This window comes from Anopheles darlingi, chromosome 2 (genome assembly GCF_943734745.1).
Source record: "Anopheles darlingi chromosome 2, idAnoDarlMG_H_01, whole genome shotgun sequence".
Classification (NCBI taxonomy): Eukaryota; Metazoa; Arthropoda; class Insecta; order Diptera; family Culicidae; genus Anopheles; species Anopheles darlingi.
The window spans coordinates 86317454-86336901 of NC_064874.1; the positions used below are offsets into that span (position 1 = coordinate 86317454).

General features: G+C 40.3%; 2 protein-coding genes and 1 long non-coding RNA gene across 6 annotated transcripts; 2 read left to right on the forward strand and 1 right to left on the reverse strand.

Moving 5' to 3' along the window:
- The first annotated feature begins 112 nt into the window (after window positions 1-112).
- Window positions 113-4397, forward strand: LOC125948409 (uncharacterized). Of its 2 annotated transcripts, none has more exons than XM_049674403.1 (2): window positions 113-316; window positions 1679-4397. In XM_049674403.1, the coding sequence occupies exon 2, from the start codon at window positions 1692-1694 to the stop codon at window positions 3384-3386; it is 1695 nt and encodes a 564-aa protein (XP_049530360.1). In that variant the 5' UTR covers window positions 113-316; window positions 1679-1691; the 3' UTR covers window positions 3387-4397. The 2 variants fall into 2 exon arrangements, with proteins under 2 accessions (XP_049530360.1, XP_049530361.1); XM_049674404.1 differs by lacking the exon at window positions 113-316 and adding an exon at window positions 409-1338.
- Window positions 4398-5575: 1178 nt separating this feature from the next.
- LOC125948420 (protein quiver) lies at window positions 5576-14602 on the forward strand. Of its 3 annotated transcripts, none has more exons than XM_049674420.1 (5): window positions 5576-5774; window positions 6601-7402; window positions 7683-7733; window positions 9537-9683; window positions 10672-14602. In XM_049674420.1, exons 2-5 carry the CDS (start codon window positions 7369-7371, stop codon window positions 10908-10910), a joined length of 471 nt encoding a protein of 156 aa, XP_049530377.1. In that variant the 5' UTR covers window positions 5576-5774; window positions 6601-7368; the 3' UTR covers window positions 10911-14602. The 3 variants fall into 3 exon arrangements, with proteins under 3 accessions (XP_049530377.1, XP_049530375.1, XP_049530376.1); XM_049674418.1 differs by lacking the exon at window positions 7683-7733 and adding an exon at window positions 8343-8396; XM_049674419.1 differs by lacking the exon at window positions 7683-7733 and adding an exon at window positions 8343-8396 and having other exon boundaries at window positions 5580-5645.
- A 21-nt stretch (window positions 14603-14623) lies between these two features.
- Window positions 14624-15696, reverse strand: LOC125948422 (uncharacterized). The gene is made up of 3 exons (XR_007468575.1): window positions 15560-15696; window positions 14831-15005; window positions 14624-14714 (listed from the first exon to the last, which is right to left on the reverse strand). It is a non-coding gene; the product is annotated as an uncharacterized LOC125948422 (long non-coding RNA).
- Window positions 15697-19448: the final 3752 nt, after the last annotated feature.

Consider the following 19448-nt stretch of genomic DNA (forward strand, 5'->3'; position numbering starts at 1 on the left):
GCACTGTGCAATGCTTGCGCATGCCCATTTTCACCAGGACCGCATGTGCAGAACGTGGGTAGGCGATCGCAACCGATCTCAGCGTCTTGGAGCATGTTAGTGTTGTTTTCGCTCTCAAGCAGCGAACAGTGTGGCGCATTGTCAGAACTAGTCAGTTTGTACCCATTGACCTATCTAGAAGTGCAATTTCAAGCGGTACAGTTACACGGAATTTTAATAGATCTTTACGAGTTCAGTCGGTCAAGTTGAGTTGATCTACAAAGCGTGACCTGGAACATTAGAGTCACGGAATAGGTGTCGTATCGTAAAAGAAAAGGTGAGTGATATCGACAGCGAATAGTTTATATTGGGATGATTTACGGCTAGTAGCTGACTTGTTCGACCAGACGATGATACAACCAGAGCGTGTCAATTTTAGTCAATCAGCATTTGCGCTCCTATCGACACCTCTGGGTTTCAGACCAGCGCCAGCATTCCAACCTTTCTGTTTTGCAACACCCAGTCCTCACAATCTCCTAAACTGTAAACAGATCTCACAACCCCCCAAATGTAGCATTTGCTCGATCGAACCTATCGCAAACACCGCAAGGATGTCCCGCTAACGGTCAGTTCACCCGTTGCAAGGGCATTCAGTAGGAATGGGATAAACAGTGATCGGACTTAATGATGTGTTTATGTTCCGATCGCCATTCCACGAGCGCCTGTGTACGGGATTTGCCTTTCAACTTGAATGACCCTGCCTGAGGGCTGTCTGCAAGTCTGGGGGAATTCAACGACGCCATCTTCAGTATTCCAATCCATAATCAAAAGAGAGTCCAGTGCAAATCATTTTGACTTCAAAGAGGACAACACACTTTCTAAAAATTTCCGTAACGCCAAACAAAAGCGGGGAAAATGGTGCGTGACTGAGAGATATCAATGGTTTCTTACTCTCCACTTGCCGGCCGGTCGACGGCCGTTGGCGTCTCTCTCTAGAAAAGCCTTGAACTAATTTGCTTCGCCGTAAATACCATGCATGTCACATAATAAGAGTGATGGTTTAGCGACACAACGCCAACGTCTAGCCTTCCACGTTCATGCACAGTTGCATTCCAGCACAGAGTATATAGCCAACGGGTACAGACTATTCACACTACTAGCAGGGTAGTGAAGTGTTAGCATGCGATACAGTTCCTCTGCTAAGTGTTCACTTACGGGAGTGTTAATATCATAACTACCGCAAACCCACCGAGGGAATCGGCAGCTTATTTTCGGGATTTCGAGTGTCTCTGGCTTAAAACCGATGTCCGATTGGCACTGGTCATAGTTTTGACCACTTGGAAGCATACTTCTTCTACGGTACGGCCGCATGATTTCGCACGTCTACAAATTATTTATAGCACTCCGTTTTGGGGTAACAGCAGCAGCAGCAGCAGGAGCAGCAACACCAGCAAGCATTGATTGATGAGATCCAAATGGCCTCACAACAGCATTTAATAAATAATGTACCAGACGATCGTGGAAAAGTCACGTTTCGGATTTATCAAATTCACACTTTTGGAGCTTCTCGTTGTGGGATCAATCGTTCATATTTGAGCAGTCGCCACACATCTTGAGGATGTACCTAGGAACTTAAGAATGACCATCACAATTCAATTACTTATGTCGACTCTTCCGCAACATTATTTTATCATTACAGGAATTTATGAAAGATGACGATCGAACGAATCGATACGTTCTACGATCTGGATACCATCTACAGCACGATCGAACGGATGCTTCTACTCATACGGCAGCTGTCCGGCGTATCGCGATTAGGTGAAAATGGACGCTCGCTGTCCTTTGAGCTGCAGTGGATGAATGCGATCGACGAGCGCAAATATCAGATCGAAGAGCTGCGCAGCTCGGTCCAGTATCTGTTCGGTCAGTTTCGCAAAATCTATTTAGTCAACAAAGATCTCTATGCGCAGCTCAACAAACGGGGTGGCCGTGTGTTCGAGCTGGAAAAACAGATCGAGGCGCAGGGTGACAGTAAGTGTCTATACTTTTTGGCCGATGCAATCAAGTATGAGCCGGCTCTGTTGGCGATGCAGCGTGTGCTGGATCGTACAATGCGCGAAATCCGTATCTTTCGCAATCAGCGCAACCAGCACAAGCTGGAGCTTTGCATTGGGCACATCCGAGCCGAGAATCTCGATAAGGTGTACGATGAGTACTGTTCGTTCGAGAGTGGCCTCCAGCAGCTACCAGCGATCGTTGAGGCGGTGTTCGAACGGGACTTTCGAAACTTGATGAAAATTCTACTATTTCTCAGTGGCTATCGGAAGCTTAACAAGGTTAACTCTGCGGAAACGTTCGTGGCAGGTTGTGAGATCCTGGTACAACACCTTAAACACTGTGGAGCATTGCTACTAGAACAACCACAGTGTCTGTTGATTTATGGATTCGTAATCGACGCATTGCAGGAGCGTCCTGATAAATCGGTGGCCACACTGCAGGAGGATGTGTTTCGCGAGCGTTTAGAGCAAGTACGGAACGATCTCGTCGGTTGTGTCCAAAGAACGGTACGACTCATTCAAACTGATCCTCAACAAACAGCCCCCTTGGCGCGATTGTTTCACCATTTGGCGGACGAAATCCTGATCGAACTACTAAAATGCGCATACGAGGGCAATGTAAAAAATCTCAACAACATACTACAGTTCGTGTCGCATCTTTCTCGGATCGATCATGATATCATTAGCTACCGGGTGCTGTATGCACAGATGGAACACTATGATCATCTCTTCTGTCCGGAGATATTTCTGCTAGCGTATCGCATCAAACAAACGATGACGGCTCCAGGCTTTGCGTCCGCCAGTCTACGGGCAGATCTAGAACGTTTAAAAATCAATCTGCACCCGGTGATAGTGTCAATCCTATGGAAAACCGTTGCGGTATCACGATTTGAATCCCGTATCCTACTAAAGTTTGGCACAATCGGTAAAGAGGTAAGCTTCTCGCGCTACACAGCCGATAAAAACCGCATCGAGCTAGAGCCGCTTGAAGATGGGAATTGCTTTCGTATTCGAGGTATTGCAATCAATGGATACCTCGGTGAAAGTGGAACCGGACAACCAATCATTGCGCCCAAAAGTGAGAGTATATCGAATACGAAATTCCGCTGGAAGTTGATTCCAATCGAGGGTTGCGAATACTTTCGGATACAGAACTACGCCAGCGGTGCTATGCTGTACTCGCGAATCCCGAGCGAAGACCCAGAGTACGATTTCTACAACAGCCAAGAAACACTGCAGCTCACTGGTAACGAGCGACTGCTCAGTGATCAGAATAGCTATTGGAAGATAGAGGAGCATCCAAGGGGATCCCGCAGTGCTAGCAGCGATTCAGAATGTTGCATTCTATGACCAGCAGCAGCGTCGTGTACATCTATAACCAGTTCAATGGATTTTCCATCGGCTATCAGTCGGCTAATGACACGATTCTGACATCCCCCACAAAGCAGAACCGTGGACGCTTACGTACGCCGTAAGAGCAAAAACCGCGACTTGTACGGTATGGCAGATATGCAGCTGTACAAATAGTACCATTCCACCACCATTGAGTGAGCCCGGACAGCAAGCGCGAGCACCCTGCGTTCCTCCATTTGCAGGATGTGATTGTTTGCTCTATACTCAACGAGGTCCAGCGATACCCACCTGCATCAACACCACACCTACGCCAGGCCTCCATCCTTACTTTCCTTCTCAGTTCAACCGGTAGTGAATAAGGACCATAAATAACTCGTCCCATTGACTCGTGGTGCGTCGGTGCGTGCGGTAGAAAGGAAAGCGTAGCTCACCGAAGAACCGCCGGGAACCATTTGTTTTGATTGTTAACCATAATCGAGACCGGGTGTGAATGAATCAGCGAGAACGGTCCATTTCAATACCGACTTTCATTTAGCTATGGCTATAACATGCTGCCTGCATGATGTAAAGATCGTGTAGCGACAAATGTACCGTAAAGCGAGGCGAGGCGAGGCGAGACTACCCTTGGCTTAGCCATCCCAACGGAACGCAGTGTTGACCCGAGAGTCGAAAACATGATAGCCGTATTATATATTCTCTATGACGAAATCCGCCCAACCTTCGCTGCGAGCAGGTCCGATGTAGGCCCGGTCGAGGAGCGACCGCGGAACATTGTTTACGTTGGCTGTTAGCTGCGTGCCATACTTGCAATGCAACGATGACGATCTACCAGCATTATATCTATTACTCATCGAATTAGATCAAGATTACCTTGTGGGTGTGTTTTCGATTCGGTAGCCACACGTTACTCTTATACTGCCAAATGTATAGCATAGTACCACAGAATGTGACGTATAATCATTTCTTAAATGATTTATTTTTGGGCAAATAAATACGGTGAAATAAAAATGTTTCTCGTTCTCAATGTTCCCTATAGCAATATCGTCCGAAAAGAGGTGCATGAATGTTGTTATGGATACCTTCATATTTTAAACTGGGACAACGAGCATTAAAAAATTAGATGGAGGCGCATGGTTTGGCGATATACCATGCGCCTCCATCTAGTTTACGGTTGAATGTTCGTTTGGTTCGTAGTTTAGACTACTAGATGGCGCTCGTGGTCTTTAAATTTTCCAAAAGCTGGATGCTTGGTGAGCTTTCCTTTTCGTATACCCAACAACTTCTTCCGTCTTCCCCCATTCCTGCTTTTTTGCCGGAACTGATGATTGCCATTCCGAATGGAAAAACAAAGATAAACAAATCGAACGTTTACACTAGGCGCAAACGGAACCTACCTGCACAAAAAAATCGATTAAAACTGATTTACGATCACTTAATGTACATCATTCTTCTTCACGTATAAAGCTTCGAACCGAAAAAGGGGGTATTCGCTGACGGGGCAATCGCTTGAACTAATTTATGGTTAAACATCGTAAATCGCAGCATTGATCGATGGTCATCAAACCGCTAGGATCAAAGTAGACGTTTTTTGGGTTGTAATCTAGAAATAACGCCGGAGATACATTTATAATATGAGTTAAATCTAATGAAAAATACTTGTAACAATGATCACATCTTATTGCCACTGTAGACACGAAACGCTAGCAGATACTAAGGAGATGCCTGTCCTGTTGCATCTGACATATGATTGCAATATTGCCGACTATATGCACAAACACACTCATGGGTCGGTTCGAGTATCACACCACAATAACAAACATTCTTCACGAGCACAATTTCACGCTTATCCTAGTTTGTTTTCATTCTCATTCGGAGGGCCCTTCCTTTCTCACTACCCCAAGCTCTCGAACCGAACCATTCTCCGCAATTCGCTCTTTCTCTTATCAACCAATAAACTCTTTCTTACTCTCGGGAAACAGTGCCAAACCACTCCATCGTATCCTACTAGTGTGCGTTCGAAACTACGGGCCTAGGATTTCCGATGCTCTCACTAGCATTCGCTCAATGCGACCCTCTCTTCTTGGGACACAAGTGTCACAAGCTAAAATTCAATCTCCTTTGCATCACATCATTCTCACATCGCAAAGGCAGAAGGGTAGATGCGTCCGCGAGTAGGCGAAGTACGGTTAGACGAAATGAGACAGATAGAGGTTGAATGCATGCGCGAGAGGGTGCTCGTTTTGCCGTTTAGACGAGGTTGACTTGAGATTGCCACAAACAGAGTAACGAAATACGAAAATCTCCCAGTATCAATAGCTCTCATTGCCATTGGGGTGTCTGTGCTAAAGGACGGGCAGTGCGACAAAGTGTGCAAATGATGGAAAAGTATGCAATAACTGCGAAGGTTTAAGTTTTGTGTAATGGTGCAACATATAAGAGAGACCTCCAGTTGCTACTAGTGATATCTTGTAACGATTTATACACGAGAATGGCCCATCGTTGGCTCAGATAAATCGGACGAGCATTACAGCAATCCTTCTCCGTGGATATCCTTTTTGCATCGAAAAGTTAACTATGTCAAATAGCTGGATCAGTGTAAATAAGTAAATTGACGAAAAGTGGTACAATTTGAAACTTATATTAGTGTGTACTGTGTGCGATGTAGTGATTTATATTTTTAGCTCCATCGGAAGCGTCCAAAGGGTGCTACTCGAGCAGAGGAAAAAGTACCATCATCATTGTTGAACCCCACTTCGTTATCCTCACCTTCTATGCTCACTCTCAGTATCAATGGGCACGTTCGGAGAGATGCTTTGGTGAGAAATGCTCTCCAACAACGAACACGCAGCTTGACAGTTGACACCAGAAGCACAGACCGGGGAGCTCCATGATGTTAGGTGACCGGTAACGGAAATTCAGCGATCGAAGGCAGCTGGTGCTACGAAGCGCCGTGCTGTGGTGGTGCTGTGGCAAACTGTCATTGTCGCATTGCGGATGAGCATCATCCTGTAAGCCTTTCGTCCCGATGGTCGACCAAATATTAAAAACCGCTGGTATTCAAGTGGTACAACTTTACACACAGTTTGTTAAATGCCAAGCATTAAAGTGACTACTCTCACTGATACTTTTACCATATGGTATAGCATTAATTCCGATTTGATTATTAGTGTGCGAAAGCTTAAACACCAAACCACTATTTTTATTTCCAAAGGATGTGCATGTAGCATATTTTAATGAAGCATTTGTGCCCTTTGAGCAACAGTGAAGTGAAGATATTATAAGTGATTATTAGAAGAAATACGTATCGTATCGAACGAATTTGTGAAAAATTAGTATTCCGCTGAGTAGCAGCGTATAGTGATTTGCCATTTGTCACATAAGAACGATTTGGCCGCATCGCTCGTAGACGCAGAGACAGTGGAGCGCCTTGAAATCAATAAATGGTGCTCGAGTCCAGTGACCATATCGGGAGCCGATGGCACGGCTGCTTGCTAACTATGTATGACTAATCTTCGCGGGGAATCTGTCTGCAGATCGATGCCACGGCCGCCATCGTTACCACCTTGTACCTTGTCTACGACGCCAGTCAAAGGAGGAAAAACAGAAAACTTTGTAACCTCTCCTTGAGGTTGCGCTTCCTCTGTTCTTTGCACGTTTCCAGCTCTCTGGCGAGCTCTGCCTTTCTCTCTCCTTCTCTCATTCTCTACTCCAATACCAATACTTATATTCCGGCACGTGCTCTTATGCCACTAAAGTACTCTCTTCGCGACAACCACTACCAGCTGTACCACCGTCAAAACTACTGACATCAGCCGGCCTTAGTTGTGGTAGCAGTTTGTGGTGCCCGAGTTTCTTTCGGTCCGGAAATCAGGAGCTTCAGCAGAGCTTCATTGTTAGAACGTGTTTTCAGATTGCGTAGCAGAATCCTCGCGACAACGTTGTTATTAGAATAGAATTTTGAAACAAAATCCCGTTCGAAATGGATCGAAAACAGTGGTTGTTACTTCCCTTAGGTAAACACATGTTCTAGTTCTTAAATTCTATCTATACCAGAAAGTGCTACATTTTCCATTATACAAACATTTTTATCACACATTTCACTGTAATCTTACTTCCTCGTATGATAAAGACTCTAAAGTTGAATTAAAAAAGATCTGATCTCCTTTTAACAATCACTTTATCGGTTATTATAATCATATTTTAAGTAACGCGCTTAATTAAACTGAAGACTTATGTTTTTCAAATTCGCTTCATATGCCGTTGTATTCTTTTTCACCTTTTTGCCAAAAAAAGTATTACTGATTTCGTGTGTTCAGTTTGGTTCCGCGGACAATTGTTTTCCATGTAAGTTAGCGTTAGGGTTATCTGATTTTTCGTCAAAATATGTGCTTGGCTTACTTCCGTTCCCTGTTGTTTACGTTGTTTAAATAATGTTTGTTGAATATGCGTCTTTTTTATGCGTTCGTATGTAGTATTTCTGCTTCTGTTGAATTCGTTAACATTTTCTTGTCTTTAAAGGGATGAAGTAATTTGCTTTATTCATTAGCAATATCCAGAGATCATTGACCATCTTTGAATGTCGTCGCGAATATGTGTAAACCATTAACTAACAGAGATTTGAACTATCTTCCTCTCTCTCTTTCTTTCTCTCTCTCTCTCTCTCTCTCTCTATCTCTCTTTTTCTCCTCCTCTCTGTCTCTCTCTGTCTCTCTCTCTCTCTCTCTCTCTCTCTCTCTCTTTCTCTCTGTCTCTTTTGTCTCCTTCTACATAACACGCATGCAACATTCATAATAAACACATCAAATCTTTAATCTCCGATGGAATGGCGGACAAACCGTATTGTGCAAACTTACAAATGAAATCTATTTCGCTCGTTCCCTGCATTCCTTCCTGCCCGATGTTGAACTACGATAACGTGTAACCTGAAATTGTAAACAATAACCAATTGTACAGCTTTTGTAGCAGTGTTTTGGTTTTGGATCCCACAGGTTTCCGCTGAATGCCAGAGTAAGCTAAACTCATATTTGGACTTTCTATTCTTTACAATAATCCTTCAGCATAACGTTTAGTTAAAAATTGTGCGCTGAAAAGCTTTATTATACTTCTTTAATCTATCTTCTGTGCAGTAGACCTTGAATATTGAGAATTACTTTAATCTTTTGTACAACTAAATGTACTCAATGTTCCTTTTATAAATATATTGTTATCTATTTGTCATTTAATTACAACATTACTTTTCTTGTTGTTCGTTTATGATACTTTACCTGCGATTAAATCGCTACGCTTCGCTGGACACTAGTCCACTGAAAGAATATCAGGTTGTTCATTTTGAACTGCGCCTGGTACCAAAGGGAAAAAATGCTAAAACATATTGTACCGCGAATGCACTGTTTATTTCATTTTTTCTCGCTACTTGCATCCTTCGACGCCCATCCTCCATTGAAGTATGATAGACGTGTCGAACATGGGAAATACTTCACATGCTGTTTGTAGCGATCGTGCGCTTCCGTTTGCGCTACGGCCTAGAGCTATTATTCAATTTTACCGCCGATTCAACGTCGATCTTCCATCTCGCAATTCATTTCATTCCTCTATGCGATCGAGGCGCTAGTTATTCGTTTATTTATTGCTTTGAATTTTGTTTATAAAATGTTCCGGCCACCCCGCCACCCTTCTCGTGCGAGCTGGATTCGTTTGCTATGGAAAGGCCATTGTTTATAATCAATCTTTCGTACCACGTTCGGTATTGAAGCATAGCGCTTACGATACTGTAAACCCTTGATCGGTGTATCGATGGATTGAAAATCATCCGGTTCTATCGGAAGAGGATCGATTTTGAAGTGAGTGAAGCCTATAAGAGCCAATGCCGTAAATCGTACGCGATACTACAAGATGGCAAGTGGTTCGAGTATTTTTGGTTTATAAAAGCTATGAGCATATAATATTAACAAGCGTATGCTAGTCGTTATGAGTTTTTGTATGATCTAGTTATTTTTCCTAATCAATATTATTGCAAAAGCCTCGGTACGATGTGATGTTACTGTTTTGCTTAAAAGGTGTTACTTGCATGTTCGCAATGTTGCTAACCAATTTTGAATCAATATCTATTTGACCTACTTTCTACACTTTTAAAATGCTAAATTCAAGCACGCTCGATCTACTGCTACGAGTGCGACAGCTGGACAGATGCTCGCTGCAAGGACCCATTTAACTACACCGCTCTACCCCGGGATCAACCGCCTCTAATGACCTGCAATGGCTGTTGTGTGAAAATGGTGCGCCACTCTAGAACACGTAAGTGCCAATCGTTAGGAGGAAAGTCAAGAGAATTGGCTCGAGCAAAACCTCCAAGTGATATCTCAAGTATGTGGCAAGATTTGCCTTTCACATCAGTTCTATCCTTGAACTTAGTGATGCGTGAGCTGAAGAAGGAAAGTGATCTTCTGTTTTAGCTCACGCAAAATTATGTTAGTTTGGTAGTTTTTGTCATCGATTTTCTTCGTATGAGACTTATACAATCTATAGTATTTATACAAGCCTAACGGCAAACCACACTAGCAAACAAACAAAGGTATTAACATTGATATTTTCTCTTTTCTCTTTTCCCATTCTCTTCTTCTCTTGTGCTGTTTCCTTTTATACTTCATTTTACTTTCTGAAAACTCTTTTTACTATCTCATTACACATTTGCAAATTCAACTCTTACTGCAACTTGTTACATTTTCCCTTGATTTTTCTATATCTACATCTACTATCTCTTGTTACTGCCGTTAAATGCCACGATTTTGCCAAATCGCAAATGAATCAAATGCTACGCAAACGCCACAACCCACGAAATACGCCAACTCCCACGAATGCACTGACACACATATCTCGGATTCACATTCACACAAACCTGAACAACGAAACAAAAACAAAAAATGAATAAATACCATTTACCACGATGTGTCGTCCACCGTCCGGATCGTCTGGAACTGTATCCTACGTGAACTTCACTTACATTTTTGAACCATTCGTTTATGGTGCCGTACATGGGTCACCGAATAACGAATGCCTTGCTCTTGAACTTCCATTTTCTACCGGTATGTGCCGGTACCGTACCTTCAATGGGTATACGGAATGGATCGCATATTACGTTGATCCGGCACATGTGTGTTTGCTTACGCCAACGGCGTTTCAAACAACAATTCCCTCGTCCTCGATCGCGATCACACACTTACGCTGCTGTGACACGTTGTGCCAACTGGGTTGCCATTATGTTTGCGCAACGTGATCAATGCAGCTTACGAGGTCGTGAGACGAATGTGCACATCACAGTTACAGATTAATCTGTTCATGGTAGATCATGTGTGTATGATGGAAAGTTCTGGCAATGGTCATATGTGTTTCTGTGAGGAAGATATGTGTAACTCCAGCCCAAGCTTGCACTCCGCAGACCACCGCTGGCTGAATATGCACGCGTGCATCGGTAGCGCGCTCGCCGTTTATTTGTTACAGCTAGTGCAAAGAGTCTTTCGGTAAGCCTTCCGCAAACTGCACACTACACTAATGCAGCCCATGGAATATTTTCGGTTTCTCGAGCTGATTGGTCTATTTGCCTCCTACCCCTTACCGATTTCAAAAACCCTACCGGTCAAGTAAATCATTCTCCCTCTATCCTTATTCCCTCCATCGTAAAATCGTATTCCTATTCCGTATTCCTATCGGTAACAGTAGTCCATAAGCGAGGAGCTATTTCACGGATTTACATATGACTGCGGTTTGCGGATCAAATCGAAGGACTCTTCTACCGATCGCTATCAATTCGTAGTTTCGACGCGTTCGTTCTTATTTAAGCTTTCAACGCTCAACCATTTTTCCGTTTATGTTTCGCTCCTCCCGATCAGTTCGATCAGTTCAAGTTCGGATAACTAGTCATCCAATGTAGTCACACAGTATAAACGCACACACACATACATACTCAATTGCACACCTTCTGAAACGAAGCAAATACATCATGCGAATCAATATCCGGTCGTCTCGGACAATGGACGGAAATAAAATACGTGTATAGGCACGCGTCATTACGAATCGTTCAAACGCACTCCCAAAGGTCATACTCACGATGCAGCTTGATCCATGATCAATTCACCATTCTCATGTATCTTAGATAGAGAACGAAAGCAAGCTACTCCTTGCAGCAATACTCATGTGCTCGACGCGTTGCGACCCTCTCGTATAATAGCGCGAATGAAGGGGCATCGGCAAGATGCACTCACTAACCTCTCAATCACGAGCTCAATGGTAGCAAACATTTAGTTTCAATTCCCGTTCTACTAGTCCTTTCACTTCACAATTGATCCCTCCTGATTCCCTACTGAGTCTATCCATTTTTCATCGTTCATGATTTCTTTAGTAAATGCGTTAGTTACACAACTGAACTTTTTTATCTTTCATTTCCTTAAGCTTCGATGTTCTATTCAGTAGTGTTAAGTAGCTATTTTGCATCTGAAAAGTTTTATGATAAATATTATATTTTCCATATGAAAAAGATTTGAAGATCTTTTTTTTTTGTTCTTTACCTTTTATATATTATTTGTTTTAGTTTGAGCTCATTTTTGATTACATTTGGAATACAATTAATTTTGTCCATGCCCAATAGGATGTAAGGTGCCCGAAATACTGCATGGCAATTTTATAAAAACTTTCCCAGAGTTCAAGTACAATTAGCTCTTGCTTATATTACTTGAGAACATATGCATAATTGTATTTTTCCCACACCAGGTTAACCATGCACCATTTCACATTTACCTCCTATTTTCCTTTCATCTCAAAACTATTGTTATGTGAATAGCACACACCTAAATTACACCGTTGTTCGGAAAGCAATAATATTTTCTGATTATACTAGCTGACCATACGTATACTATAAATGAATGATTGAATTTTTATTAAAGTTTAATCAATGATACTTTGAATGGCAGCATAACGCAAACATATTTTAACGGTTACATACTAACGTGAAGTTGTGTTATTTTAAAGCATAAATTCCATTGCACCCGCGTCTTTCATCTTTGAATAGTTTAATCGAATTGAAAATAAAGTAAATGATAACGAAAAACAGATTCCTAGTTGAGTCTATTCTAAATAGTATGCCAACCGGGGATACCAGTGGTCATACATTAACATTTAAAAAAATGGTACAGTTTATAATTTCCAATCTGAGATCTATTGCACCGCACAACTCTCACTGCAACATGTATAGATTTCCATGTACATATATGGATTTTTTTGTCAATAACTCTATCTTTTACAATTTATTAAATTGACCTAACACAATAATTGCTTACTGCATGATTAGACATCATTTAATGACATTAGTGGGACTTCTTGTCTTTTACATTTCGTTCATTATCTACTTTGAACCACACATTCTGTAAGTTTTTTTGTTATGAGTGTGGAAAATGTTTTGAAACAATTACACAGATACTATTAGACTAACAAAATTGATAAACAAAGGCTTAAGAAATTGGGCTATGCTTTTAGAACTGAGACAGGTTAGAATTGCAATTTATTTGGTTTTTATTTTAAATGCGGCTTTATGGTTTCTTTTTCATTTCTGTTGATTACACTTGGTTTATTTATTAATCCCTTCGCCTATCAAGAACCTTAGCTAGACTTAGATATATAAACCAAATATACCCTCACCTAAAATTCACTTTTATAGATAACGCATCCATCCAACTTACTACATCTGCTACACCTAGAAGCTACCTAGAAAATCGTTCATTCGTTTTTTCCTGCAAATTGTAGACAGTTTTTGATACGAAAGCATAGCAATTTTTTACAGAGCGTTGCGACGAGATTTATATTTGCGAGAGTAATGATGTGACCCTAGTGGATGCAAATATCGATGCAAGAAATAGCGATCCCCATAGATAGCTACCAATTAAACATACGAAAACAATGTAATTATACATATATACACAAACATAACACGCGACACGTCTACACGTTTGCTTGCAAATATGTGGCTCATAACAATTGAAACAATCTGTATCAAAAGAAAGATTATAAATGCCACTAGTAGTGGTATGCACAGTTAAACAATACAAGAGACCTTCTTTCATCTCCAGTCTTTTCAATCATTTTCGAGGGTGTATGAAGTATCTCTTTATCGTTCATGTTTACATTTTATATTGCAATACTAATATACGACTCTACTTCTCTACTCTGACTGTGCGAAGCATAAGAAAACTCATACACGAATTTAACGAAAATTGAGAAGCATTAGCAATGGCTCATTGTAAAACTTTTCGAATAGTCCAAGATTCTCCAATCTATGTTATGCTACTTCTGGTAGTGCTTGTCAAATAGGATTGTACAATACACAAATCAAATGACATATTTTTTAAAAAATGATTTATTAATTCCACAAATGCTAACATTTGTATTGGAAGGTAATGTATCCTATGAAAAGAGACGATATATTAAAACGTGGCACAGCAATTTGTGTGATGGTACCAAATTGAGGATTTCAATAATCTTAAATGATCTCTCTTTCTTCACTGGGAGGTTTTCAAATGAAAGTTCATAATATCAGCCAACACCGATAAACTAGCCGTCCAAAAAGGGAATTTATACTTCGTTTCTCAAGAAAAAAATTAAAAGACGCAGGGAATTCTTTCTAGCTGCTCAAAAAAGTCTGCAATTGGTTGTCTTTTTTTGCCACCCTCAACGGAGTACAGAGAATTAAATATTTACCGATTCTACAATTTATTCATTGAGCCTCACCTAGGCTGTAATCTCAACAACCTCACTCGAACTCCCATACTTTAATCGGAATCTCGATGGTGTAAGCGTTAGCAATCAATGTTTCGAATAATTCAGTGGCGACCTTATCAAATCATTGATTTTTTCTATCCGTTTCACTAATTTGGGAGACAGTTTCAGACTCAAAACCAACACTACAGCTCCCCGATGCTCGTCTCATGAATCTCAACTACATGCAATACTTGTACAGTGTAAAACAACTAGACCAAAAGAATGTATTTTTCTACTGCTGCTCAATTGACTTACTAAAATGAAATGAAAAAATATAAACACACGCACACACACACTATCATAACGAATAACGAAACACACGATCCCTAGTACGATAATGTAACGGTGCTGTTAGATGGTAGACAGCATATTGACCAAGAAATGTTGAGCATTTTTTACGAGACTCCATCGAAGGCTCAGTCTTGAATGACGAGTTTTGTATCAAAATTGAGTAAGGTTGAAGCAGAACGTCACAAAAACCGAGAGTGAATATACAATAGGTCCTTAAACGATATTCCTTGACTAAGATTTTTCAATGTGATATTGATCACAAATGCATATAGAAGAAAGGGAATGTAAACGATTATTTTAATTTCATAAACACTATTCCGTCGCCGTTCTATAAAAAGGGAACATACCGCTGAAAATGATCCGATTGCTATTTATCCATTCTAATCCAGGTAGTGCGCTCGGTCCGTCGACTATTGCGATCGGTCGGAAAGCAAGTATCGTCTCGTTATGGTCCTCAAGTTCTTAGCTTTCTTTTAATTGTGTATCGGATACTTAATCATAGCTAGTACGTCATTCAATGTTCTAGAGAAAGAAAAGAGAGAGACGGAGATTGAGAGTGAGAGCTGGAGATTGAACGAATTGTGAATCGATTTACAAGTTATACAATTTTGTGAACGTTTTTGGTATCATTTACTGAGCATACATTAGGAGGTAATGTTAATGGTTGTTCGATGGCTTCATAAAAAGATAAAATGATTACAACATTGCATACGATAGTTACTTCCTTTGTATTACTAATCAATTGATAGAATCGATTAACTAATATTTGAAGAAAACCGTTCCATACCAATTTGGAAAAGGTTTGCCGTTGCGTGAAGAATATTTTTTCATAACAAAAAGTATAAAGTCTGGCGCGATGCATACAACCGAATCAAAGAACGGTAAGAAATTACCGATGATCAAATACGCAATTATGGTGGTCTATCTACACACCAGTTGAATAAGAACCGCTGCGAAAAGTCAGAAAAGGAATCGCTAATACGAATCTAGCCTATGAATCATAATAAATGCATCATGGCAATGTTTCAACCCTGGCATGAACACATAAGTAAAATTGATTTTCGTGTTTTGATTACCCTAGTAAGATTCCGCGATGTTGTTCGATCCTTCAGTCGAACTTTTGTTAGTCGTCGTCTCTTGCACCGGTCATTCAATGTCTTTTCGTAGCACAACAATAAATAAGCATAACACAACACTTTTTCATACACCCAAAACATCCCGTTTGCCTCTTTCACAAAAACACGAACACACAATGTACTTCACAAGCCTTCCCACATGTTCAAATGTGACTCTATTACGTTCAAGCTTTAAGACAAGTCTAACTAATCCCGAGCTTCCCATAGATCAGCGATCCGTTTAGTAATCGACGAAAGATGTTAATGAATTTCGCACATAGCTTACACAACTTTACGCTACATCGTTAATAAGAAAAAAATACAAATTGCAAAATCTATTTGCTGCTGAACAATGCCTGTCCATTTTAAGAGATCCATCCTAACAGAAACGTTATAAAACATTTTACCCCAAAACTCGATCAGCTCAATCGCAACAGAGAGATTTACCGAATGAAAACTCTGAGAGCTAAATCTGTTGAAATATTGCATGCCTTTCGAGATCATGTCGAACTGTCATTTAGCGTTTTGCTCCCGCTATGCCCGATTATAAATTGATTTATACATATCAAGAGCTTTATTCTTTTACGCTGTGTTTTCTTGATCCGTATAGCTGTGACGTGTTGCTCGTCAAATTGCACCATCGCTTAAATGCTTCTTCTACAAATAATTTCGTTTTGCGTGTATACATGTTTGCTTATTTCCCAAGTATAACTTAATTTAGGCTCGATTGATTCATCTTTGTATGGTTAAATAATGGTATGTGCTGTAAGTTACCTGTCATTCTTGATAACTTCTTTCCATTGAGTAGAGTTGCAACCGGTTTGTGTAGATTAGATCAATCCAATACCCATATCATCATTCTCGAAACCTATATCATTCTTGAAGAAATCCATTTCCTCCCGATCATAGTTTCCACAGAATCAATGTAAAGTCTCGATGTTCACAAGGATGTTCGTGTTGAACACAGAATTGTGTATTAAACATTATTCCTGTGTTTTGAAACATTTGCTACCATTGATGTTCTTGTGTGTGAGTGTATGTCTGTGTAAGTGATTATAAGTCCTTTTCTCCAAAAAGTTCTGTTTTCTATAAGAATACTGGTATTCAATTCTCTACGCTACATACCCTGTCTTCTGCATACCCTGCTGTCTTACACACTGGTTTCGCAGAATATCTGTCCACGTCAAAGTGTATAACTCTAACTTAAAACTTTTGTACCGTAATGAGTCCATTGATCGGATATCAACTTCTTCCTTACTGTGCCTTCTACTCTCAAAAATGTTCCCAAACCGCTCACATGCTTTAATTAAAAAGTTGGCGAATCGGACCAAAAATTGTCCGTTTTTAAGATTAAGATTACTTGTATGGATTAATAGAATATAGTGACATCTGGTTTTCTATAATGAGACTTGGTATGGTCCGTAATTACACTGATGAAGAATTACGTCAGTCTACTAATGAAAGCTGAATTAAATTTCATACGCAATTCCATCAGGTTTTTGAATTTTATTGCAAACTTTCCTTTAATTTTAAACCTGTCAAATGGAAAGCTGCCAGGCACCTCCATCTAATATTATTTGCATGCGCCTCCATCGCAGATAAAGCAATGCGAAATGGAGCTGTTACACACTACTTACTTCCCTTCACACGGTACGTAAAGATCAAATTGGATACAAATTGGAGAACTCTTATGAACACAAGTCAGCTCATGCGAGACTGCGTTTGGTCCTATTAACTCATCTAGCAACCCAAACACCGTCTAGCTGTAATATATAAGTAAAAGCAGCATAATCCGACATCCTCCATGGTATCTTATGGGAACATGAGCTATGAACGATCGAACTGAAAGGGGACTTGAAACGTGACATCTTCTGCCTTCTTTTGAGTTTTCATTTTCTCCGTGAACTGCGATGGTATAACCTAATAAATGAGGGTACACATTCTTTCTTCATCAACGAGCTATGTATGCTTGAAATACAAAGCAGGCTCGTGGACTGGAAAGGTGTATTCGCATGTACCGAATCTGCAGCTGCAGTTACATATTCGATTGCAATAGATAAGATCTGACTAAAGTACGCAGCTGTTGGAATCTGGAAACTAGCTGCATATGTTGGAAAGTGATTGTGATAAAATGGATGGAGAAGCGATATCAACTGTTTGCTGTTGATATTATACCGATTGTATGCAGTTTAACATTTGTGAAATCCATCCTTTAACAACTAATGTAGGGTAAATATTTAAAACCGCAGAAGATTTAAATCGCACCATTTTCCAGAGTCCAAATGTTGTCGATATTCCTGTGCTTCCAATGCGATCAACATTCAGAAATTGTAGCATACGTGGCACGCAGATTCGATTCACGGATAGTATGCGCTTTCCACCGGCTCACATATGAATCCAATGCCATGATATTTTTCACATAGACTCAAGAACGACCATCATCCTTAACGATAGCCCGGAAAATCCACTATTTTTACAAACTGTTGCAGTCACCGATGCAAAAAATGTTAGAGCTGATACGTTCTGGTACCAGGAACGATCATTCTACCAAACATTTTATAGAGTTCAAACATGTTCAAAATGAATGAATACAACATGTACAATATGTTCTGTTATGCAGCACGATCGGCAAACGAAAAGTTAAATAAATAAAAAAAACTAAGACAACGCAGGTAGACATTTTGTTAGAAAATGATAAATAGAAAGCTCATTGCTAAGCCTGGTTGAATTTCAACAACCCGTTTATGTTTCAACAACCAACCCAAACATCTGTACGGGTTGGATCAGCCATAACAAGCATACTCAAGATAGTATCGTCTTTGAGCGTCAAGGTAAATCAATGTATTCATTAGGTCAATTGGTTAATTCAGTCAATTTCTCTAAACACGTGATGTTGTTTGAAGCGGTTTCTAAATAGCTGCATTAAAGAAGCATTGACGTCGGGTTTATTGTTATGCGCTTATGTTACGCTATAAACAAATAGAAACATTAGAAGCCAATGTATCTCTGTATTTTATTTCTTACTATTGACTGCTCAAAAGAAATTCGTTTGTACATAGAATCTAGATAAACCAGCCCTGAACGTATTTGCTTTTGAAAGGGAAGACCCTATTTTCATTTTTTGTGAACAAGTACGTTGCACTAACAACGCGTGCTACTAGATGTCACAGATGTGTTAACGAACGTTTTACAATGACTGAGTTAAACAATTCTTCAAGGTTTCTTTCGCAAAGAGCATATGATGCTCTTCCCGTGTGAAGTTAATCCCGTGCGCCGATTCGTAACGCACCTCTAGTTATTATCAACCAAAGGTAGTTTAGAATAACGACATTTTTATCAATTAAATTATGATTAAATAAAGAATCCCAATCAACTTGATTCACTTTCCCAGAAAAACGATTAAGGGTCAGTGATAAGAAAGCTAAGGAAAGGAAAACGAATAAACAAAATATAGGGTATGGAAAGCATAGGATCTAGGAAATGATACTCGCAAACGATAAGGCAAACACGAGTGCAGCTTGTTGTAGATTGTTATAATCAGTCTCTAAGACACGTTTCTTCGTCATCTTATCAATCGATGGGAGTCATATTTTGCCCATTTTATAATCTCCTAGTCGTAAAGCATAATCAACAACCAACCAATTGAAATGGTGCAACAATATGCGAATGAAAAACAGTTGTGTACCCTGCAATTTGGGAATTCTAAAAACAAGCTTTTACGAGATGACGATTACAAGCTAAAAAAGCAGAATAGGGAACGAGTCCAAAATTCAGCGTTAACCAGCACTTTAGCAGCTCAGAACCCAAAAATAAAAGATTACGCGGAACCATCACTATTCTATCCTCAGTC

Excerpts from the sequence above, each read along its gene's own strand:
- LOC125948409 (XM_049674403.1), top strand. The coding sequence starts at position 1,692 with ATGACGATCGAACGAATCGATACGTTCTACGATCTGGATACCATCTAC.
- LOC125948420 (XM_049674418.1), top strand. The coding sequence starts at position 7,369 with ATGGATCGAAAACAGTGGTTGTTACTTCCCTTAG. Across the intron at positions 7,403-8,342 it reads GTGGTTGTTACTTCCCTTAG|CTTTTGTAGCAGTGTTTTGG; the intron begins GTAAACACATGT and ends CCAATTGTACAG. Across the intron at positions 8,397-9,536 it reads GGTTTCCGCTGAATGCCAGA|CACGCTCGATCTACTGCTAC; the intron begins GTAAGCTAAACT and ends GCTAAATTCAAG.